The sequence below is a fragment of the Balaenoptera physalus genome (assembly GCF_965194825.1).
Source record: "Balaenoptera physalus genome assembly, chromosome: 6".
NCBI lineage: Eukaryota > Metazoa > Chordata > Mammalia > Artiodactyla > Balaenopteridae > Balaenoptera > Balaenoptera physalus.
Window position 1 is genome coordinate 7,335,461 of NC_138885.1, and position 24,958 is coordinate 7,360,418.

The window sequence follows — 24,958 nt, forward strand, 5'->3', positions numbered from 1 at the left end:
AAGCACATCTTCCCGGGACCACAGGCACCGGTTAGTTCTGTATTGACAAACACAGGCGCTAATTGATGTCAGTCAGTCCCTTGAGTTTTGAATAGAGGGAAACCAAAGCCTGTTGACATTAAGTAAAGTAATAAAAGTGCATGTTAAAAACTTCAAGCAGTACAGAAGAGTAAATGCCTTCTTCTTATTCCCATACCATTTCTTCTCCTTAAAAAACTATTAACAGCTTAAGTTTTCTTTTTTCCAAATGGGGCTAAATTACACCTTGCTTTTCTGCTTATACTATTTAGAAGTCAGGTTTATTGAGGTGTAAGTTACATATGGTAACATTTACCTTTCTTTAGGTGTACAGTTCTATGAATTTTGACAAATATATACACCATAATCAAGATATATAACATTTCAGTCCCTCCAGAAAGTTCCTTCTCACTGCTTCATTTTTGAAACCACCACCATAATCAAGATATAAAACACTTCTGTCACTCCAGATTCCGTTTCAGCTTCAGTTTTAACAGCCATATGGTATTCAATTATATGGATTTATCTTAATTTTTCTAAATATCCCCTCATTGATTTATATTTAGGTTGTTTCCAGTTTTACAATTCAAACACAGTGTAATAAATACCTTTGTATATAAATCTTGGTGTGCTTTTACAGCTACAAACATAGGGTAAATTCCTAGCAGAGGGATTACAGAATTAAAGGTTGTGAGCACTTAACATTTTGATAGGGCCAAAAGCCTCCCTGCAAAGTCGTACTGATTTACTTTCCAACCAGTTATGCGTAAGAGTGTCTGTAACTTACTTAAACTGGGTGTCGCCGAAATTAATTTTTGCTAATTTGATGGATAAGACATTACCTAGCTAAGTAACTTGCATTTTTTTCTCATTTTAAAAACATATCAAAAAGTTCACACACACACACAAAAATCTAACCCATGTTATTTATGGTTAAAACCACAGTATAACATTAGAGGAAATGTGGATAGAAAAATTGTACCTTTGTTCTCACTATCCCAATATGTTTTTCATTTCCTGCTTATTTCGTATCTACGTTTTTGCAAATATATGTGTACATTTTTATAGTCATTCTCATAGCATATGCACAGGTTGTGCCTGTGTTGTTTGCTTGTAAAAGTTCCCTTTATCTCATGAGCATGTTTTTCTTTGTTCCCAGAATCTTCATTGTAGTAGTTGTATGTTTCTTTTGTTTTGGGACTGTGGCACAGTTCATTTAGTTATTCCACTTCTAAAATTTTTTATACTTTTTAACTGTTACGAACAAGGCTTCAAATACCATATTTTAAAAATAAAAGTTTTTAAAAATCCTTGAAAATTATTTTCTTAGGATAGATTTCTATCAGTCTGATTCTTCTAAATCTAAATGTATCATATTGACATGAGAGGGTAGAATTTTATCATTTGAAATAGTTTTTGTCACTTCATTGGGAATTCAGTAACTTTTTTCCCTGGAGAAGGAAGCAGTTGCATATCAATTTGCTTCTATGCCAGCTTAATCTGTTTATTCTTTTTCATGAAAAATTACGAAAATGACATATGCTGCTTGTAAAGATTTCATACAGGTAATCAATCTGTTATCTAGTAAATAAAATTTTTTAATTGAATTTTTTTCTCAATAGATCATTTCATGTGTTTCAATATTTTAAAATTACCAAATAATATACAGTGAACCCTCCTTACCCTTGTTCCCAGGGTACAAGGGTACCAGTTCCCCTTCTTGGTGGCAGTCAGTATTATCAGATTCTTTCATATTCTTTCAGACATATTTTATGCATTTTTAAGCAAATGTATTGTGTGCTCTGTGTATGTTTGTGTGTCTCTCTCTTTTTAAGCCACAAATGTTAGCAAGCTGCACATACTTTTTTGTACATATTTTCTTAGATTATTTGTATTTAATTTTTTTAAAGTAGATAATACATGTACATTTTTCAAAAGTAAAATAATGTAAAGGCTTGAATAGTCCCCCTTCTATTTCAGTACCCTGTCTGCAATGTACCGTCCTTTGGTGAGTCTTTATGCATAGAGAAGCAAATAGGAAGGTACATATTTTTGTTTTCCTTCTGTAACTCTCAAAGTAACCTTTCACATGTAATCAGGCAGTAAAGAATAGGCATTAAGAGCAGTGGCTCGGGGGCCGGTTCCCTGCATTCAGGTGTCTGCTCTGCCACATATCATCTGTATAATCGTGGGCAACTTTTTTAACCTTTCTGTGCTTTGTAATCATATGTAAAATGATGACTCAGTATACATTCTTTGCTTAGAATAGTACCATACATAAGGAGTATATGTGTTTGCTAGTAGTAGTATTTTTATTATTAGGGACAGGGACCAATAAAATAACATCCAAGAATCAGTTCCAATCAGTTTGATGTATATTAGTGATATATATGGATATGGGTAAATTCATTTAACAGAAAGGGATGGATGGGATTTTTCACTTGTTTGAATTCTACTTAAATAGTTTAGAAAACTTCCGAAAACAAAAGTGAAGCCGCTAAAATACATTTTGTTGTTCCTTTCTTATGGGTTGATAGTTTTCTTGTTCTTGCATATACTTCTTTAAACTAAGCTCAACTTTCATTATGTAATAAAAGTGTCCCGGAGAAGGTGAGGGTAGAGGTGGCAGCTAAGAATATGAACATTTTTGCATAGTGCATCACATTTTAAAAATACTTTCTCACGCACTTTGTACTCAAATTTGGTAAAAATACATGCGTATCTATACATAATATTTAATTTCAGGTGATAGTGGCCCATAAAGTTTTAAAATTCCCTGGCCATATCTTTTAAGGATAAAATGGTTAATAACATTAAAAGTTCTTAAGTCAAGCAAGGGGCTGGGGGACTGAATTATATTTCTGTCCAATTTTTCCATCCTCAGTTCTTAATAAAAAATTAAGGCAACAACGAGACCTCTTTCCCCTTTCCCACCTTCAGATCCTAGTTACAAAATAATATATATTTATTGTAGGAAATATAAAAACAGAAGACACACAGAGAAATAAGAATCACCTTAAAATTGCTATCCAGCTTAATATTATAACAGCTTGGTGTCTAGACTTCCTGCCTTTTTTTCTCTATATAGATGTGCACACACAGTCACTCGTTATTAATTTGTTTGCCTTCTACAGTGATGGCATCAGGAATGCTATACACACTGGTTTTTTTTTTAAATAAACTTAGTATCATGAACATTTTAATCATGCCATTAAATTATCTATAGAATCATTTATAATAGGGGCACCATATTCCATTGAGCACATACGCCATGCTGAAATTTATTCTGTAGTATATTTCCTATTCAAGAGCATTTAAAAATAAACTGTATCTGTCAACATCGTTAATATGCCAATCTTTTTGGACACCCATTGTATCCTGGTGATCAGTTCTGAGACGTGGAGTTACTGGGTTGCAGGATATGTACTTTTTCCATGCTTTTAATACACGTTGCCAAACTTCTCCAGCGAGTTGGTATCTTGCGAGCGCCAGCACTGGGATGAGCTTTAGATAAGTCCTTGCCTACTTGAGATGCGAATTTCCCTTCTGTGTGGTGCACGTTCACTCTCCAGCGCCTCTAGAACCATCTCTTCCTTCTTCCCTACTTCCCTATTTTCCTATTCTTCTGTATCCTTCCTGCTTCCCACCTCATACTCCATAGAAGCTGGATTTGATCCTGGTTAAAGAAGGAGCTGTTTCAAATGCCGTTTACCTCCCTCTTCACCTGCTTCGTAGTGCGTTTGCTATATAAAATACTCTTGAGGCTCTTTTTGTACAGCAACAAGTTTTCGAAAATCATGCTCATTTTTTTCAGTTTTGTAAATTCTGATTTTCACTTTAGTAATTTTTAGTAACGGTTAATCTGTTGCGTTTTTGAAGCAACCTCATGCTCTAGCACAGTGGTTAAGAGAACTATCTCTATTCCTACAGACAGGGTTCAGATTCCAGCTCCTGTTATTGTTGACTAGCTTCTCTCAGGATTTTGAGAGGATTTAAAGAGGTGATGCTTATAAGTGCTCGATACACTGCCTGTCATATAGTGAGCACTCGATAGACGAGCTTTTATTGTCATCTCATCTGACATATGTGTGAGTGAAGCAGGGATTATTTTTCCCATTCTGCATTTCAGTAAATGGGATCAGAAAGATGGAACACTTTTCGTATTGTCACATCTAGAAAGTGGTGGTGTCTGAATCTGAATTTAAGACTTTTGATCTATAGGGACTACTTCAAAGCAGGAAAGCTAAAGTGAATGACAAGCGTTGTTTCTAATAATTAGGACAATACATAGAAGATCATGAAAAGTTTGCAAAGCTTTATATACAGGGGCTTCCAGAAATCTTGACCGGCCTACCAGCAAGTAGGTGAGAAGGTGAGCTTAGTTCCAGGAGAAGAGGAATGGTCCCTGTGCGTTGTGGCATAGGAGGAGGGCTTGCTGTACCCGAAAGTCTTCCAGACACAAAGACCAAAGAGAATTTTTTTTGAAAGTTTAAGAGGACTGAGTACTAGGATCAAAACATTTAATAGGTTTCTCTACTTTGGTTTAAATTAGAATGGAGTCCTGTTTTAAATATCTATGCTGATTAGGTTTTTATCTTAACTTGTTTCCGACAGGGCACGGTGCTGATGTGAAGTGTGTAGACTGGCATCCAACAAAAGGGTTAGTTGTTTCAGGAAGTAAAGATAGTCAACAGCCAATCAAGTTCTGGGATCCCAAGACTGGGCAGAGTCTTGCAACACTGTAAGTGATAGGAACCCCACCTTGGTCCCTAAACCAAGGGGAGCAAAGCTGCCTGTATTCTTTAACTTTTAGCTTTTTTTTCCTCTCATGTATTCCTGAAAAAGTAGTGTAGACAACAGATGGACTTATCCCTAGAGGCTTCTTATTTATTAAATATGATTTCTCTCTAAATTCCTAATAAAATAAGGCTTGATGTTTGTTCTGCCACATACATCTAAATTTAATTTGGGAATCATGGGGGTGGGGGAGGTGGTTATCACTACCGTTCTAGCTTGCTGTTTCCTCATCGTAATACATTTTGGCACTGTATGGAATTGATATGTGTGCCATTTTTTTTTTTTTTTTTTTTTTTTTTAACTTTTGGCCGCGCGGCACGTGGGATCGTATTCCCCGACCAGGGATCAAACCCGCGCCCCCTGCCTTGGAAGCGCGGAGTCTTAACCACTGGACCACCAGGGAAGTCCCGACGTGTGTGCCATTTGTTAGACACAGGCCAGCTTTCTCCATCTCACTACATCTATTTATAGAGAAATTTTCCCTTCATATTTGAATCAGTTCTCATTTTTTGTCTGAGGTATTTAGTTATGATGCAGCCACATCATAAAAAATTTTCTCTTTGAATTATCTGTAAACATTCACAGTTCTGTGAATATGTTGGTAACGTTTTTTTTGACTAAGCAGCTGTATCCTGGTCCCTCTGCTTGGGAATTGAGCCATACCCAGAGTGAGCTGGTTGGAGCCAGGCTGCCTTGTTGCGCGAGTCCAATGGCCACAGCCAAGCAGAACGCCTTGTGAATGGTGCTCCTCCGAGACGCGCCTTGTGCAGGCCTCAGCGGTTGCAGGGCCTTTAGTTCAAATCAACCCTCAGACTATCTTGTGTCCTTCTTAAAAATGCTTTGACTTAATGAGAGCAGCTTCATTGAATTTTTAAAATTTAATGAGCTTTATCGAATATTAACTTATGTGTTCAGGTGCTTCCCCTGCTTCACAGATACACTTTTCTATCCAGTTGAAGTTCTGCTATTTTAACTAGTTAATGAAAGCTGTGCTTAGATAATGAACATTATTTCTTTCTGTCTTTGACCTATTTCTTTCACGTGTACTTTTAACCATGGTCCTATAATGTTACATGCTTTATTACTTCTAGGCCAAACTTCTTGCCATCTTGACTGCCATGTGCTTTTCAAGAAAAATGGCCATTATATTGATTTATACTTGTTTTGAATTCTGACAGATTATTTTCTTGGTACTTTGTTTGTAGTCATGCCCATAAAAACACAGTAATGGAAGTGAAATTAAATCTCAACGGTAACTGGCTACTCACAGCATCACGTGACCACCTCTGTAAACTTTTTGACATCCGAAACCTGAAAGAAGAGCTTCAAGTCTTCCGAGGTCATAAGAAAGAAGCTACAGGTCAGCGGCTATGATATGCTTCTCATTTTGACTATTACCTGTAGTGTTCCGAGATCCTAATAGTTTTGTCCTTCTCCGTGTTTTTGTTTACAGCTGTGGCCTGGCATCCTGTTCATGAAGGACTTTTTGCCAGTGGAGGGTCTGATGGCTCTTTGTTATTCTGGCATGTCGGGTATGTGGCACGTACTATGTAAAGAAGTTGTAAATTTTATGAAGAGAGCACCTGAACTTGAAAAAAATGATAGTGTTTTGTATTTTTTCTGAGTGTTCATATGTCCTGTATCTGTAAACCCAGTTTGGGATAGAAAACTTAGCATCTCTCTTTTTGGCTATGGAAGTCATGAAGGGAGAGTATGACCCAACTTCCTTGTTTCTTGTGGTGCGGTCATCTCTGAAGCATTTCCCCTCTGAGGCACTCTCTGGGTAAAAGACTATATTACTGATGACAAATCAGTACCTCTGAAACATGTGGAATTGACCAGATTCAAAGTAACAGACTTTGGTAGCTTTGTGTTGCATTAAAAGAAAATGTCTTTTTTGGTGGGGAAGGGGTTGGGTAACTTTTGTGAAAAAGACTACTTTCTGTGGTGCCATTACAGGGTAGAGAAAGAAGTGGGTGGGATGGAGATGGCCCATGAAGGAATGATTTGGAGTCTGGCTTGGCATCCTCTTGGACATATTCTCTGCTCAGGCTCAAATGACCATACTAGGTAAGCTTTATGTCAAAAATAACAAGGAATTACTGTATTTATGGAGCAGCAGGAGATAAATGTATATTTTATTCATATAGGAATGTATTAATTTGTTTTCTAACTTACTCTTAAGGACATGTTTGTCGTGGTTTATAAATACATATATTACAAGGAGATTGGGTATTGAATATGACTTTGTTATTTTAATTTTGTTTTGCCTTCTAATTTAAAAAATATCTTTCTACATTAAAAATGTTTAGAATAAGGCATTGTAAAACTTTGTTGTTTTTGCCAGAGGACTGCTAAGTACTGTTAAGTGCCCAGAAATACACCGAAACCATGCTCCTCTCCTCCCCCCTCCAAATACTTTTATTTTGACAGCAAATTTTGGACCCGAAACCGACCAGGTGATAAAATGCGAGATCGATACAATCTAAACCTGTTGCCTGGAATGTCTGAAGATGGAGTGGAATATGGTGAGGTTCCTGCATGTTTATCCAGCTTTGAAATCTGATATTCTGTTATAAAAGTGTTAGGTGTTGAGAAGATTTTGCAAAACGAATTTTAGTTTTATAGTTTATGGATTTATAAATCGCCAGCAATAATTTTCATTTTTATAAAGTGTTAATTTTATTGGCGTGATACATTTATAAAATCTCTGTTGACAATGGCTGTATTCCTATGTATAGATGACCTTGAACCTAATAGCCTGGCAGTAATTCCAGGGATGGGAATACCAGAACAACTAAAATTAGCTATGGAACAAGAACAGATGGGTAAGAGAAGTTGTACCTATAAATTCTACTTTTTCTGTAATTTTACCTATTTCTTATAATCATGATATTAAATTATGTTGAAAATGCCAGAATGATGTATGTTGAGAATTGTTGATAAAAATGATGTAAACTGCATGATATTTAGAATCTGTTCTTCCAAAAATGTGTTCATTGATGAAGTGACCACTTTCTTTTATTTCCTTGGCTAACTCCTTCTCTTTATGGTTTCAGGGAAAGATGAATCAAACGAAATTGAAATGACAATTCCAGGTTTAGATTGGGGAATGGAGGAGGTGATGCAAAAGGATCAGAAAAAAGTACCTCAGAAGAAAGTTCCTTATGCAAAACCTATTCCTGCTCAGTTTCAGCAGGTGAGTAACTAGAAGTGCGCCCCTGCCCACTTGGTGGGAGACTCTGCTTGGTAAGTCTAACTGAAGTGCAGAAATAGGTTTCTCTTGGATTATCTCATCTGTTGAAGGTATTTCTGTACTACAGATACTTTTTGAGCATTCTTCACATATTTCAGGCATTATTAGACATAGTTCCCATCTGTTGCTTTGCAGTGAGTCCTGAGTTTGTCATGAATCTTCTCTAGGTCTTCTTTTATTCTCACCTCCTTGTTATCATTCCAAGCTATCAGAGGAAGGAAAAAAGAGACATGGAGCAGGGAGAGTATGTTGACCCTCTTCAACATATTCTGTCTGTCTTCCACTTTGTTCCCTCAACAGAGAGTGCACGTGTCCTTTTGAAGAGGCAGGCAGGTGTTGCATCTTAATAACATGTGAGATCTTGCAGCTTTTATCAACTTAACAATTTCTACCTAGTGATGTGCTTGCCTGACTCCATTCCTGTGTCACTAAGAATTAGTATTAGAAATAAAGATAGTTTACCAGCTGAGCCGACTTGTATTCACCAGATTGGAATGAGCCAGTGACATTATAGAATGGCTTTCTCATTCTGTCATTGTAATTTACACACTTAGAGTATACTTTAATATTCTCTTCTTTCGCAAGGCTTGGATGCAAAATAAAGTTCCAATTCCTGCTCCAAATGAGGTATTGAATGACAGAAAAGAAGACATTAAATTGGAAGAGAAGAAAAAAACACAAGCAGAAATCGAACAAGAGATGGCCACATTACAGTATACTAACCCACAGCTTCTGGAGGTGTGTGACGCTCTTTTGGGGGATTCGAGATGATCTAAGAAAGTAGTGATTAATGTTTTTTTAATTGATATGCTCTTAAGGAGAAGGGAAGGGACTCTCAGATGGGTCTGATGAGCAATATCATTTCTTATTGCTGCATTAGGAAGCTAGTTTCTAAAAGAATCCTGTTTCTTAGACTTTTAAAACCCGATCAGTCAAGCAGCAAGTAGAACTAAGTTGAATATACGTTTTTTAATAGACAAGATAAAACCAACATAGTTTTAATTTGGATTCACTTACTTATCCATGGATAAAAGATTTTTTTCTGTCAGCTCTAGAGCAGGTGGTTTGTTCTTATTTTCCCTACCTTTGGCAGCTACCAAGAATGATAAAACACTAGTAAATTGTTGGGCTTTCCCTGATCAAGATGGATATAAATAGTCCTGACTGCTGTTTCCCAGCACCTAAAAAGAAGCATTCTAGAGTCTGGAAGCCTGAGTACCTTCAGAACATCTGAATATCATATGGACTCTAGAGGTCAATCAATACCTTATGTTTGTTTTGAGGCTCCCCTAACGAAATAAGTGATAGCAATATTGTCATCTTTAAGGGCTGTGGCATTTTTATCAGCATGCTTTTTCTTCCTTTCTTTCCAGCAACTTAAAATTGAAAGACTTGCACAGAAACAGGCTGAGCAAATTCAGCCTCCTCCTTCATCTGGCACCCCTCTCCTGGGACCCCAGCCCTTTCCAGGACAAGGTCCAATGTCTCAGATCCCTCAAGGTTTTCAACAGCCTCATCCATCTCAGCAGATGCCAATGAACATGGCTCAAATGGGGCCTCCAGGTCCACAGGGACAGTTTAGACCCCCTGGACCCCAAGGACAAATGGGACCACAAGGTCCTCCACTGCATCAGGGAGGTGGGGGGCCACAAGGATTCATGGGACCACAAGGGCCCCAGGGCCCACCCCAGGGGTTGCCGAGGCCTCAGGACATGCATGGGCCCCAAGGAATGCAAAGGCATCCTGGACCTCATGGCCCTTTGGGACCTCAAGGACCACCTGGACCACAGGGCAGTTCTGGTCCTCAAGGCCATATGGGTCCTCAGGGCCCACCTGGCCCACAAGGTCACATAGGCCCCCAAGGCCCACCTGGTCCCCAGGGTCACTTGGGCCCTCAGGGACCTGGTACTCAAGGTATGCAGGGACCACCTGGTCCCAGAGGAATGCAAGGACCTCCCCATCCTCATGGGATGCAAGGTGGGCCAGGGTCTCAAGGGATCCAAGGTCCTGTGTCTCAGGGACCTCTGATGGGATTGAATCCAAGAGGAATGCAGGGTCCTCCAGGCCCCCGAGAGAACCAGGGTCCTGCTCCCCAAGGGATGATGCTGGGCCACCCGCCTCAAGAGATGAGAGGACCTCATCCTCCAAGTGGACTGCTGGGACATGGCCCTCAGGAGATGCGAGGTCCTCAGGAGATGCGAGGCATGCAGGGGCCTCCGCCCCAAGGATCAATGCTGGGCCCTCCCCAGGAATTGCGAGGGCCTCCAGGCTCACAAGGTCAGCAGGGGCCGCCCCAGGGCTCTTTGGGACCTCCACCCCAGGGTGGCATGCAAGGGCCCCCTGGACCTCAGGGACAGCAGAACCCGGCAAGAGGGCCACATCCATCTCAAGGGCCAATACCATTCCAGCAGCAGAAAACAGCTCTGCTAGGTGATGGGCCCCGGGCCCCCTTCAACCAGGTATTATTTCTTTCCAACTTGTAGGCATTACACTTTGGGGAAATACACTCTGCACTGAGGTGGCACTTCCAAATGCTGAGAAAGGCAGTCACAGCTGGTATAGATATCTCTCAAGTAGTGATGGTGGCTTGAGAATAGCATCATGGCTGAAGAAAGAAATTAAGTACTTAAAGTAATTAAGTAGACACCAAATACATCGCAATATGAATCTTTACTTCTCAAGCTATGTTTTTTAATAGAGGTTCTTCCAGAAAAGATGAACTCCCTGTTGAATACAGTTCATAATTGTCCCAGGGCTCCAAAAGAGCTGTGGCCCTGAGGAGGGTGAGGAGGGAGCATGGGTGGCTCTGATCCTGTCCTGCTCCGTTTTCTGGGCTGTTGCCTTCGTAGGCTGGTGTTTCATGGGCTTGCCAGACAACTGAGCCACCTCCTATCTGCCTGCCGGCTCTACTTTTAAGATAGTGCGGGCTGTTTAACTCATGAGTATACTGTAGACTATGATCTCACTATTTTCATTTCAGTGAATGCTTTTAGAGATCTCTTGAGTCCAGAATTGTGCATTTTCAAATGGTGACCCTTTGGATGAAGTTCCGTTCAAGTTGGTTTTTTAGCTGACATCTAAAAGTATTTACAGGAGGGAGTATTTCTGTAGAAATTTTCTTGGCCCTTTTTAGAGGATTCTGTTACTGTCAGCCAAGTTTTTTTACCCATTTTCTGAGCTGTGCTTGAGAGGTGGTATGATGAGAGTTCAGTTTGCTTGGGCTGAATTACAGAAGACTGCATGGGCGTGAGTGGATTGAACACTGTTTGGCTCTGTGGTGTTTACATTTTTCTGAATTTCATAGTCTGAAAGCATTATTTGGGTATGAACAACTGGGTTTGTGTCCTTGAAGTCAGTCGTGGACCAAAAGTAAGTGAGTGACTGAGTGAGCTGGTGTTGCAAGGCACTTGATTCCTGTGGAAGAGGGCCTGCTGTGGATGCTGTGTGTAGAACACACAACACCTCTGAGAGTCTGTAATGGGAAGGTGGCCATTGGATTCACTGAATTAAAATAACTAGATTATATGTTCCTCTTCAGCACATCTTCCAGAACTTAAAAATGTCATACCAATGAAGAATCTGATGGCATCTGAGTTTATTTCCAGAGCTTATTGGGCACTTTTCAGAATTTAGGATGTTTAATAAATCTAGGTTTACCATCCAGAACTGTCCGAAGACTTAAAAGTAATATATGTTTTATTAATACAGAGTATATTTGTGTGTGTTTGTAGTAGTTACCTACCTAACCTTATGTTAGTGAATGAACAGTTTTCATTTTGGAGGATAAAAACACAATGAACTTTAGCTATCACCTTGTGACTGAAATTGTATAAACATGTCATATTCCAGAGGACAGGTCTGTTGGGGACAATTTAATAAGTTTTTATTGTATCATATAGTAAAAGATTTTATACATGAAAAGCAAAATGGCTCTAAAAATTTAATTGACCTATAGAAATATTGGTGGCATGAGAATGGAGGATTAATATATTATAGGGCATTTCACGTCTCAGAAGTTGTCTGATAAAAAGCTTTGCTTGTATTTTTCTTTTTTTTGCTTATATTTCTTACACTGATATCTGACTTTCTTCACTTTGACCAGGTCAGCTATTTATTCATTTATTTATTTATTTATTTATTTATTTATTATTTTTGGCTGCCTTGGGTCTTCGTTGCTGTGCACAGGCTTTCTCTAGCTGCAGCGAGCGGGGGCTACTCCTTGTTGCAGTGTGCGGGCTTCTCATTGAGGTGGCTTCTCTTGTTGTGGAGCACGGGCTCCAGGCGCGCGGGCTTCAGTAGTTGTGGCACGCGGGCTCGGTAGTTGTGGCTCGCGGTCTCTAGAGCGCAGGCTTAGCAGTTGTGGCGCACGGGCTTAGTTGCTCCGCGGCATGTGGGATCTTCCCAGACCAGGGCTCGACCCCGTGTCCCCTGCATTGGCAGGCAGATTCTTAACCACTGAGCCACCAGGGAAGTCCCCCAGGTCAGTTATTTAAACCAGTTGTTTTAATTGGTTAAATTTAATGGAATTGCCTTCAGGTGTTACAGTAATAGCATGAAAGATGTTGATAAGAGCTGCCCTTGAGTAAAAGGGACAAGAAACAAAGGAATATGGAAATTACTGGTGTTGAGTTAATGATGACAATTTATAACTGCAGTGCTGTAAATGAGTCCGATCAACGCTGCTCTTTCTTGTAGCTAGTTTGGAATGTGAAAGCACTTTTGCTGTTGATGGTTTTGAAACTCTGCTATTCTCATGGTAGGTCCAGTCACTAAATGCATTTTTTATATGAAGGAATGACTAGATATATATTTGATTATTTGTTTGTTTGTCAGGAGACCAGATCCAAGGTCACTGGGCAGTGTGGGGAATCTGAATTTAGACACGGCTAGGTAAAAATACAGAATATTAGGACTGGGGACAAGCTGGGGTTGCAGAGCAGCAGGTTTGCGTCAGACAGAAGCCGCAAGAGCCCACGAACCCACGTCCCGGTAACGTAATGTAGCTGGGAAAGAGCAGTGGGTGCTGAGCACGGGGGAGTGAGACGGTAGAGGTTAGGGAGTGAAAGGAGAAAGCAGTGTGTGAACACCTTGCTCATCAGGAACCCCTTTCTTACTCTCCTGCTCCCCGCCTTTTAAACCTGCCCATAACCTCTTGAGAGGATGGATATTTTCTATAGCTGGAAAGGGGTCATGGATGCGAGAGCAGAGTTTACCTGTCCTGGAGGGTTTCCAGGTCTTTACTTTTGCTAGAAGTTCCGCATTTGTGCAGAGTGTTGTTGTTTTATGTTATGATTTCTGACTTTCCACTGAGGTTCTTGCTTGGCATTACAAGTAAAGATCTAGCTTTAAATAAAACTTATCAGCAGGTTTAAAATATAAGTGTTTCCTTTTATTATGGTCAGAGAAGTATCTCCTTTCCCCCAATTTAATGACAATTTTGCTATAATGTCACTAGGTATATATTTACTCATGGAAGTTTTGGGGCAACCTAGTGTTTTTATCTTGTCACGTTATGATACAATTGCTGTTCATGAAGCACAAGCCTTTGATTTCACACCCCCGCTTTAAAAACATCTTTTCAGGAAGGACAGAACGCAGGCCCCCCACCCCTGATACCAGGCCTAGGGCAGCAGGGAGCACAAGGTCGCCTCCCCCCTCTTAACCCTGGACAAGGACCTGGCCCTCACAAAGGTAAATATCTGCTTGGCTGAATACGAGGTCATCTTCTATCTCCTTTGGGTAAATCTTACAGTAGTTTTACTGGTAAGTAATTGATAGAATGGTCATTGGAACCTCTAGGGAAACTAAGAGCCTAGTCACCTCAGGTCATAGCTTTGTCTTACGTCATTTTCGTAGACTCGCTTTAGTTATAGCCCAGATCCTGCCCAGAGGAAGCAGCTCCTCGCCACCGCAAGTGGGCGGTGAGACCCCTGGACAGCCACCAAGAGCAGGGCCTGAGCCACAGGCCGGCCTTGTCCGTCTCCTGGGAGCGGGAGTGGTTCCTGTGCTAACGGAACGCAAGCGTATGTTTTTAGCCTCCCAGAGAGCTGAACTGTCTGTTTAAATTTTTGATGGGATAAAGAATTCAGAGATTTTGACGGTGTTTTTAATATCACCCCCTCCTCCCCTCAAATTGTGTCATATATTGCGTTCTTTAGCTGGTTACATTGTTCCGTACCCTTTGAAAAGAAGAAAGCCATGTACCAGTGTGTTGTGCCTCAGGTTGTTGATAATATGAAAAGCACAGAGATGAGAATTGTCAGTGTTGAGATATGAGGCTCTGTGGAAGTTGAGTCACCCCTGAGGGTTGGAAGGGGGCATGCGCAGGAGCCGCAGTCCCTGCTCTGCCGAGGTGTTCAGCTCTCACACGCGCAGGAGGAGCTGGAGCAGGAGTGTGGTGAGTGGGCAGCTACTGGGTGGAGAGTTACAGGGCGGGACTGGGAGGGAGTGTGGATGGATGGATGGAGTTGTACTTTCAGTGCGCCTTTTCACGGGGGAGCAAGCCAGAGAATCATGAGCGTTGTGGAGACGTCACTACAAAGAACTAGACCCCTTTTCATTTTTAATTGGCCAAGCCCACAGCACCTTGTGGTACATGTTAGGTTTCTTGCCCCGATTTGATCAGACTAAGAAAAGTCCTTGTCAGCATTTTCAGCCCTCGGACTTTGGGAATTTAAAGCTTAGTCCTGAATTTACATGAGTTACTAGAGGTAGGAAAGGGAGAGGTAAAGGAATTAGGAGAATGTTTATTTTAGTCTCATCGTATGGAAGTGGTGGCCAACAGGGAAAAAGAGAAAGAAAGCGTCAAGAACCAAGCTCTGGATTTGGGGACCCTAAGAAAAGAAGTCTGTTTCCCACAAGGTACAGCCATCAGCAAACCGAGAGCCTGCCTCTCTCCCTCTCCCCCACCTTGTGTCTGTCTCCACCTACTTCCCTCTCCTCCTTGCTCTTCCCCTTTTCTCTTCACCCCCCCCCCCCACCTTCCTCCTTTCTCCTCCCAGGGACCAAAGGGAGAAGGGAGAGCCGAGAAAGTGGCCCTGCCATCCTTACTGGATTAACCAATGCCGCGGCCCATCACCAGGGGCCACATCCCTTCTAATTTGTAGTGGTGGGTTTCTTTCTTTGGAGGAGCCAGGGTACTTTTAAGCAGATAGAGGTAATGGGAGGATTATTCATAGGTAAGTTCGAATGGAATGTGTTCAGCTTCCTCAGGTCAAAGGTCTGCTGTGTCTGAGGTCACACAAAGTCCAAGCCACATGAAGTCAGAGAAGGAGCCATCAGTGGCAGGATCACACTGAGAAGTGAGGGGCTGTTTACCAGGAGGAAAGAAGCCTGGGGTATTTGAACAAAGAGGCAACTTCGAAGGCGCTTTCCTCAGCATGGAGAGGACTGGTTTAATGGAAGGAAAGAAGGGAAGGTAGAGGGGACAGAGAAAGCTTAAAAGAAGAGAGAGTCCTTCTAGTGGTGTATTTTTATACTAAGAGTTCCAAGTTTTTTAAACATGTTGAATGGTGAGGAGGAATTGAAATGAGAAATGAGTAAAAATGAGAGAGGAAGGATGTTAGAAGGGCAAAGATTATGGCCGACTGTGCTGTAAGGAAAGGAAGTTCGTCTTGATTGCCAGGGAAACGCAGTAAAAGGCATGAGCTGGGCAAGTGGAGGAATTTCATTTTTAAAAGTTAGTTGTTTTAGAAGCAAGAGTGTCCCTTTGCTCTCTACTTTAAAAAAAATATTTGATTTAAATTGTATGTTGACAGAAAATAGGTGTACATTTACAATGGCTGCAATAATCATTCAGTAGCCAGGAAAACAAATCCCTTCAAAGTAAACTAAGTGTAATTAGCCGCTTTCCATTTTTATTCAGTATTCTGAATATATTACATGTATTAAAATATTTTTAAAAATCTTTAGTGGGTTTCCAAACTCTTATCTGCAAAGAATGGTGATGATATTATAGACGAGGGATATCATTCACAGAAAGGGACAGAAAAAGTGTTTATATAAACACTGAAACTGAAGTACAGCAAGGCTGTTTGGTCACCAAGCTGTTATTAGAGAGGCCCATGCTCCCATGTACCTTACAGAGGATTTTGTTAAGAATCAAAGTATGAGTTAACAAATCAAGTTAAATGAACTAGGAGTTAAAGGAGAGACATCATGGCAGTGTAGGCCTGTGGCCCTGGGGTGAGCTTGCGGGCTTTTACAAACGCAGAGGTGAATTCCTTGTACTTGGCTTCCCGACTTTCAGCATGAATTTTCCCTGTTGCCTTCTCCCTGGGTATGGGGAGTGGGCCCAACAAAAACACTGAAGGCATGGGGGCAGGAAGGGAAGCTCGTTCTTATGCCTGTGAGGCTCTCTTGTGTTTTCTAAATGAATCTTCACATCAACTGAGTTGCTAATCTCATTTGAGATTAATAATTTGCCCTAGGTCGATTTGCTTAGCTAATGAGTGATGAAATCTGCACCCCCAGAACCCTTGTTCTTTTCATCATATGGTGCCTTAGGGACGTTTGTCTCCTAAGTATGCTGGGAACCAAAGAGGGAAAACATTCTCAATAAAAGAATGCATTCTGAAATTTTAAGATGCTGAAAATCAGACCTACGTTGGCATGATTCCTGGAAGACAAGGTAAAAATCAGTTTTGTTTCCTTTAGGTGACTCACGTGGCCCTCCGAACCATCACATGGGCCCAATGTCAGAGAGACGGCACGAGCAGAGCAGCGGGCCCGAGCACGGTCCCGAGAGGGGTCCTTTCCGGGGCGGCCAGGACTGCAGGGGTCCCCCTGATAGGCGCGGCCCTCACCCCGACTTCCCCGATGACTTCAGCAGACCAGATGACTTCCACCCCGACAAGCGCTTTGGCCACCGGTTACGTGAATTTGAGGGGCGAGGAGGACCTTTACCGCAAGAAGAGAAGTGGAGGCGTGGGGGCCCCGGGCCTCCGTTTCCTCCTGATCACAGGGAGTTCAGTGAGGGAGATGGCCGGGGCGCGGCCCGGGGCCCTCCAGGGGCATGGGAAGGCCGCAGACCTGGAGACGAACGCTTCCCCCGGGATCCTGAGGACCCACGGTTTCGAGGGCGCAGAGAAGAAAGGTGGGATGGATACTTCGTGGGTCCGTTTCTTCTTCCCTGGAGCTTTCCACCTGTTCTCTCCACAAAAGTCTCTTTCCTCTCTCACTTGGGGAGAGAGTACCCTCCCTCCTCTAGGTTTTGTGTTTAGACTTGAAAATATATATATACCTTTAACATTTATGTGGTTCTTTTTTGTCTCAGATAGGTGGGTCAGTGTACTGTAGAGTTTCTTGGATTTGAATAGAAATCTCCAGGTTCTCTTGGTTAGAATGACGAAATATGAGACAGATATCTAGATTGAGAATAAAGGAATTATTGAGTAGATAGTTTCTGTGTAATTGCCTAAAGATCTTAACAAAATCCAATTAAACTGGAAAATAATCTTGCTATTAAATTAGGTTGAGGTCAGGCTTGAACACTCAACTTGCTTGGGGTAACAAAAGGAATAGAAGTAGGGGGAAAAAAACAAGAATTAGTGAAATCTCAAGTGAGACTCAGAATAATCAATGAGATAATAATTGAGTATTTACCTTGTGCCAGATGTTACTTCATTTAACTGTTAGAGTGAGTTGTGAGACAGGTGTTCCCGTCAGCATTTACAGATAAGGGATGACACGGAGAGTCAGAGCAGTTTCTTGACTTTGGAAGGCCCCATAGGTGGTGGTAAGTGGAAGAGCAGCTTCAGGCCTGGGCCGTCCGACTGCAGTGCCCAAGCTGTGCTGTCCAGCACTCCTGCCTTTCCTGCCTCAGTCCTCTCTCCTGTGTCTTTTCCCGTCATACTTCTCATGCCTGTCGCTTGCAGGTCATTGAGGTAAGGGTTGGCAATGTCCGTTCTCACGGTGTGCGTTAGAAAAGAGTGGCTGATAAAATGGCCAGGGAGGGTGAGCTAGAGGGGTTAAAGGAAGCAGCTATCGGGGGAGTTTTTAATAAAAAGATTTAAGAGCGCTCGCAGTGACATCCGAGCGTTCACAAGTCTGCAGGAACCTCGTTTCCAATGGCTTTGGCATCAACATAACTTTCATTGAGTTCTTGAATCTCTGCATCTTGTGCAAAGTTTCAGATTTTACTGTGCTTCAGTTTGTCGTATTTCGTCTGTCAGTGACAGACCCACACCTAGACTCTTATGCTGTTTCCAGCTTGTGCTCCTCTTCAGATGTGCCAAACATGTCCTGTCCACGTTGTGCTTGCTTTTTCCTTTGCCTGGAGCGCAGCCTCCCAGATGTTTGTGGCTCACTCCACTTAGGTCTCTCCTCCTGTTCCTTTATTTTGCCCTGCTTTATATTTCTGCATAGCACTTAGCACTGCCTGACATTAAGTGGTATACTTATTTCTGTATTACTTGTATCTCCCAGAAGCACGGTAGCTTCCTGAAGGCAGGTCCTCAGAAACTAGAGCAGTAGTGGTGACGCCCTGTAGGTGCTCAGTAGCTGCTGAATAAATGAATCTGTTAAAGGGGGAGATGTATTTGACAGGGGTCAGTTCATTAGGAGGTGTGCTGCTCAGCTTGGGCTGCCGTAACAAATACCACGGACTGGGGGGCTTAGACAACAGAAGTCAATTTGCTCACAGTACTGGAGGCTGGAAGTCCCAGATCCAGGCCTAGCAATTTGCTCACAGTACTGGAGGTTGGAAGTCCCAGATCCAGGCCCAGCAGGGTGGGTTTCTGGTGGGGCTCCTCTTCCTGGCTTGCAGACAGCCACCGTCTCCCTCTGTCCTTGCATGACGGAAAGAGAGTGAGCAAGCTCTTGCTGGCATCTCTTCTTACAAGGGCGCTAAGCCCACCCTGGGGCCCCATGCTCAGAACCTCATCTAACCTAAGTAGCTCTCAAAGGCCCGTTTCCAAAGCCACCTCGGGGGAGAGGGCTTCAACATACTAATTTGGTGGAGGGGACGCAAACGTTTAGTCCGTAACAGGAACTGTTTTCTAATGAGGGCGCATGAGAGTCCCCCTGTCCTTTTGTAGCTAGGGCAGTCGTATAGTGGCTGCCTGGACAAGAAAAGAGTCCTGCCGTGTTTGGGGAGTCTTCCCCGAATCTGTCTCAGGGCAATAGTGCCCTCTGCTGATACTCTTCCTGCCCCACTTACCTCCCCGTGTCAGTTCCACGCTCACCTTAGGTGGTTATTTCAGCCAGCATCTGGGTCATACCCCCTTTGCTTGCAGGAGCATGGCTCATTAAGTTACCTCAGGACAAGAAGGGTATTAAAAAGGTAGCTAGTAGCTGGAACGGTGGAGTGAAAAAAGGAAAGCTCTTTTTACAGTAAAACACCAAGTTATAAATGGAGGAGGGGTGATAGAATTAGAAAACCACTTCTTTTAAGCACCCAGTGTCATAATTGATCCAGGCAAGGATCATCAGTGGATGCTAAAAGCCACTGAGTCAAAAGATTTGTGGAGAATCAGGATATTCCCATGCTGCCAAAGTATCACCCTACAGATTACTTAATTGCAAAGGATCAAATGTACCTTTGCAACAATGAAGTTTTGTTGCCATACCACTTTTGCATCATAAACAATGGGACAGACTGGCATCCCTGTGAAGGTATAAGACGTTTTGCGATAAGTGTTTCACCTGGAATCTAATCATGAGGAAGCAATCACGTGAATTCAAATTGTGGAACGTTCTGTAAAACGATCCATTTCGAAGAATGGGTCCTTCAAAAATGTTGGGGCCTATCTCAGTAAAAATTAAAAAAAAAATAAATAAGTAAAGTCGAGGTCATGAAAGATAAAACACAGGAGGGGGACAGTTCTAGATTAAGGTAGACCAGAGACGTGACCACTAAATAATAGTGTGTGATGATGACTGAAATCTATAAAGACAACTGTAAAAGGACGTTTTGAGGACAATTGGAGAAATTCAAGTTGGACTGTATATTAAATAATATTACATGTTATTTAGAGTGATAGTAGTGTTATTATGTAGGAGAAAGTCCTTGTTCTTAGAAGAAATTTACTGAAGGATTTAGGGGTGAAGCATCACGTCACAACTGGTTTTGAAATGGTTTAGAAAATGAATTTATAAATAGATGGATAGAGAAAAGACAAAGGCTCATGTGGCAGAATCTTAAGAACTGATTAATTAATCGCAGTGAAGGATGTATGGGCATTTGTTGCTCTATACTTCCATCTTTACTGTTAAGTTTGAAATTTTTCGAAATAAAATGTTGGAGTAAAATATAACTGAGTGGAAACTCAGGAAAAAGCAGAAGGCCTGGCCTGAGAGGAAGCCACGAGCAGGCAGTTCATGCAGATGGCCCAGGCCCTTTCCCCCTTCTGATCCTTTCTCGTTTCCATGGCATCTCTTGGGTGTTCACGCACCTTTCCTGCTGGCAGGCCCCTGTTCCTGCTTCCCCACAGGCTTCTGCTACAGCTCTGGCACCCCCTCATTAACGGTCCTGCTTCAGTAACACTCCTGGCTGACTTAGTTTCCCAGTTCCAGAATTTCTGAGAGGTGGTGAAATTGTCCACCAGCCCAGGCACCAGGTTGCCAGCTTGCCAGCGGTTGGGCTACCCGTAAGCCAGAGGCCCTAGCAGTACACCAGTCAGCTGTGGTCTGGGGCCATTGGTGAAGTCCGTGGCCGCCAGGCCTGCCCCTGAGTAGAGGTGGGCCGGGGCAGATGGCAGAGCAGATGCCCCAAAACAAGTTGGGTACAGTTAGCAGGCATGAATCTGTGCCCCCCTTTTTTCTGATTATATAAGTAATAGTCATTATAAAAACATAAATGGTAATATGAAAAGTATTTGGGAGGCAGTGGTAAAGAGCCTGGGCTGGGTGTCAAGACTGGCTGAGTTCAAATCCCAACACTTACTGTGTGTCCTTAAGTAAATGACTTAACCTCTCTGAGCCCCAATGTACACATGGGTAGAATAGTAGTGTCAGTTTCTTTTCTTTTTTTTTTTTTTTCTTTCCATTTTTTGGTGTGCTGCATGGCATGCGGGATCTTAGTTCCCTGACCAGGGATCGAACCCATGCCCCCTGCCATGGAAGCACGGAGTCTTAACCACTGGACTGCCAGGGAAGTAATAGTGTCAGCTTCATAAGGTAGTTGTGAGGATAAAATGAAATGAAATAATACATGTAAAGCACTTGGCATGATATAAGCACCTAAAAAATGCTCACTGCTATTATTCCTAAAAGCCTAAAACAAAGTTAAAATAACCCTACATTCTGGTACTTTTCCCTCTTGCCTGTTTTTACGTGCCATATTGGGATTGTAAAATGCGTACTTAAAAAAATACATACTTTTATTTTGTTTTTCTCCCATTTAACATTGTATCATATTTTCTCACATCATTATGCTTCTTTGAAACATGAACTGAGGACTACAAGGTGTTCCATTAGGTGGATATTCTGTTGTTTTTCCCTAACAGCTTCAGACGAGGAGCCCCGCCGAGGCATGAGGGCCGTGCTCCCCCCAGAGGAAGGGATGGTTTTCCTGGTCCCGAAGACTTTGGACCAGAGGAGAATTTTGATGCTTCTGATGAAACAGCCCGAGGAAGAGATCTCAGAGGTCGAGGTCGGGGTACCCCACGAGGTGAGCTGAGAACCCCGGGTCTGGGAAGGACAGGGGTGGAGAGGTGGGTTGTTGTGGACACCCCTGAAATAGTCTGTGAGTGCGGCGTTGCTGTGTTCTGTTGTGTAGGAGGAAGGAAGGGTTTACTTCCCACTCCTGATGAGTTCCCTCGCTTTGAAGGAGGTCGGAAACCAGACTCCTGGGATGGAAATAGAGAGCCAGGTAAGGCAGTAGAGCTGCTTGTGGCTTCGGGTCCCACAGTTCACAGAGTGTGGTCTGAGGACTCTCCCAGGGCTCCACCGGGTTCTCTCTCTTTTTTTTTAATTAATTTATTTATTTATGGCTGTGTTGGGTCTTCGTTTCTGTGCGAGGGCTTTCTCTAGTTGCGGCGAGCGGGGGCCACTCTTCATCGCGGTGCGCGGGCCTCTATCGCGGCCTCTCTTGTTGCCGAGCACAGGCTCCAGACGCGCAGGCTCAGTAGTTGTGGCTCACGGGCCCAGTCGCTCCGCGGCATGTGGGACCTTCCCAGACCAGGGCTCGAACCCGTGTCCCCTGCATTGGCAGGCAGACTCTCAACCACTGCGCCACCAGGGAAGCCCCTGGGGTTCTCTCTTTAGCGACTCACCTCTCCGTGGCAGGCTGGATTGTCTTCAACCCACATCTTCAACCCACAGTGTAGACTGAATGCAGGAGCAGATGGGAGAACCCAGCTTTCTCCTACTGAGCCAGATATTAAAGAGATTTGTCTAAATACCACTCTTTTCACTAAATTGTTTTGTTTTTGGAAAATGTAGTTAAATGAACTAAAGTTTTCTCAGTCTTCATTGCTGACATGGCAAATGTAGTTAGAACTCTCATAAATGAATTCTCTTTGCGATCCTCAATAATTTTTAAGAATGTAAAGACACTCTGAAACTAAAAAGTCTGAGAACCACTTTTCTGGTCCTTCCCTGCCTCCTGTTTCAGGAGGTACGTTGATTTCTTATCTTGACGCTTTTTGTGTACTCATGACGTGACTAGGTATTCAGGAAATGTTTCTAGCATGAGTGAATATTGGTTTTCGGGTTGCCACTTATTCTTAGCAGTATAATTCCTGTCTGCTTTTAGTCACCCTGTGCTTTAATAGAATGAGATGGTCAGACTCTTAGCCCTCTGGGTCTGTGTTTTCTGTATTAGGGCCAGGCCATGAACACTTCCGTGATGCTCCCCGCCCTGATCATCCCCCTCACGACGGGCATTCCCCAGCTAGCAGAGAACGGTCCTCTTCTCTCCAAGGCATGGACATGGCATCCCTACCACCCCGAAAGCGCCCCTGGCATGATGGGCCAGGAACCTCTGAGCATAGAGAAATGGAAGCCCCAGGGGGTCCTTCTGAGGATCGAGGAGGCAAAGGTGAGGCCGGTGATTTCAGCTCAGGAACTACGGATGCCACAGCCCTGCCGAGAAGGCTGCAGGGGTCACGGGAAGCCTCATCTCCAGGCCAGCCCCATCCTAGTGTGTGCCTGTTCTGTCTGTCCCCGACTGGGGTACTGGGGGTCCTTTCTCCACTCTACCCTCCAGGGCTTCGACTGTGCAAAGGCACGTGCTCCCAGCTGCGGTACAGCCAGTGGGAGCTCTCGGTGGGTGACTGCAAGCTGAGCCTCTATGCAGTTCTCCTCCCCTTGCTTCCAGGAATCTCTGGTTTGTTCGCATTTTCCACTCCAGCGCTCTTTCAGATTGCCCCGGTGCTTTCTCTGCTGATCTGTGAGACTCTTGCTCTAACTGGCAAATGTGCTCTCTGGTAGTGGCTGCTCTGATCCCTTGAAGGGTGTCCCCAGTGGCAGCAAGAATTGTCCTCTCTCAGGTTCTGTGGGGTTTTTTTTTCAGTCTGAACCCAGGAGGAATTCGGCTTATGCCCAGAGTCACAAAGACTTTGGGGAGTATGGTCTGGAAAGGGTTTTCTTTTCAGGGGGGGCAGGAGTGAGATGGTGGTCCAGAAAAGCAGAGGCACAGCTTTCAGTGCTGTGAGGGCTGTGCTCATGTCCTCAGAACTCTGTTTTTTAAAAAAAAGAAGTGTTCCACTGTCTGTCATCATAGAGTAAAAGTTTGTACCAGGAGTTGTTAACAGTCTCTGATGGAAAAAAAAGTCACATGTAAAACCATTGTTTCGTTTCAGGCCGAGGGGGCCCCGGACCTTCTCAGAGAGTGCCAAAGTCCGGACGTTCCAGCTCCTTGGATGGAGATCACCATGATGGATACCACAGAGATGAACCTTTTGGGGGCCCTCCAGGCAGTGGTACCCCTTCTAGAGGGGGCCGGAGTGGCAGTAACTGGGGTAGAGGGAGTAACATGAACTCTGGCCCGCCAAGGCGAGGAGCTTCAAGGGGGGGTGGAAGGGGTCGGTAGAAGTTGGGGCTCAATACCCCTTGGCCTCTCTGGACAGTATTTAAGAACTTCTGTGGACTTTCCAAGAGAAACAAAAGGAAACCTGCACCGTGTAGCCCTGAACTCTTTCTGGAGCAGCTGAATCCCAGGAGCCCCTGATGTCTTCAAGGTGAAGAGACTGCTGCCAGAGTAGCTGGCTACCCAGAGTAGCTGGCCTTGTTTTGTCCTGTCCGCCCAAATTGCCCTAAATCCCACGTGGGCTTGTGAAGATTAAGAGCTGGAATTTTTTGTTTTTTTTTTAAAGTGTCACAAGACATGGAACCTCCACAAATTTAAGTTCATGTCCAATTGGAAATTTGTTTCTATATGTACAGTTTGTCAGAGAAAAAGTTGTTTTTGTATGAATACAGAATGTGATTTACGCAAGAATTAACAGAAAACAACTAGTCGTCAAGTGCTTGCCTTAAGGAAACCCTTAGCTTCCATTGCATCCGGTCTGCTGAGGGGTGTACAATTATTGCTTATATTTGTGAGCATACTTGATGGGAATCTCTAAGTCATCTAAAGTCATCTGTGAACTTTTTGTTTTTAAACAAATTCTTATCTAGCCATTCTGTCACACTTATTTTTGTAGTAGAGTGAGAAATACTTCAAAACTATAACAAGGTTTGAAGTAGATTCAAAGCCTTATTATTAGTTAGATCTACTGTGGCAGATGGAAAATTATACACCGGAGGAAAAAAAAATCTGGATGTCCAAGTAGGGGTCTTCCTTGGCTGCATCTCCTAGTAATCACACCTTAGACTTGAATTGCCTTTTTCTGATGAGAGGAACTTGACATAAACCAGAAATCAACTACACATACCTTCTGAATACTGTAAATCATTTCACAAATTGTTCTAAGTTGAAAAGGAATGGATCAAAATATCTCTTAA

At 43.0% G+C, this 24,958-nt stretch overlaps 1 protein-coding gene across 3 annotated transcripts in view; it reads left to right on the forward strand.

The window, feature by feature from the left end:
- The window catches only part of WDR33 (WD repeat domain 33), a 99,981-nt gene extending 75,515 nt beyond the window's left edge, over positions 1–24,466 (forward strand). For 2 of the 3 annotated variants that reach the window (XM_082465671.1, XM_082465670.1), the window contains 15 exons: positions 4,633–4,759; positions 6,021–6,175; positions 6,269–6,347; positions 6,775–6,885; positions 7,249–7,343; positions 7,557–7,643; positions 7,875–8,014; positions 8,657–8,809; positions 9,445–10,530; positions 13,654–13,762; positions 16,727–17,165; positions 21,517–21,680; positions 21,789–21,881; positions 22,836–23,051; positions 23,815–24,466. In XM_082465671.1, the coding sequence (XP_082321797.1) occupies positions 4,633–4,759; positions 6,021–6,175; positions 6,269–6,347; positions 6,775–6,885; positions 7,249–7,343; positions 7,557–7,643; positions 7,875–8,014; positions 8,657–8,809; positions 9,445–10,530; positions 13,654–13,762; positions 16,727–17,165; positions 21,517–21,680; positions 21,789–21,881; positions 22,836–23,051; positions 23,815–24,044 (3,284 nt within the window). In that variant the 3' untranslated portion in view covers positions 24,045–24,466. Of the gene's footprint in view, positions 1–4,632; positions 4,760–6,020; positions 6,176–6,268; positions 6,348–6,774; positions 6,886–7,248; positions 7,344–7,556; positions 7,644–7,874; positions 8,015–8,656; positions 8,810–9,444; positions 10,531–13,653; positions 13,763–16,726; positions 17,166–21,516; positions 21,681–21,788; positions 21,882–22,835; positions 23,052–23,814 lie in introns of those variants that run through there. The other variant, XM_082465672.1, reaches the window with a different exon arrangement.
- Positions 24,467–24,958: the final 492 nt, after the last annotated feature.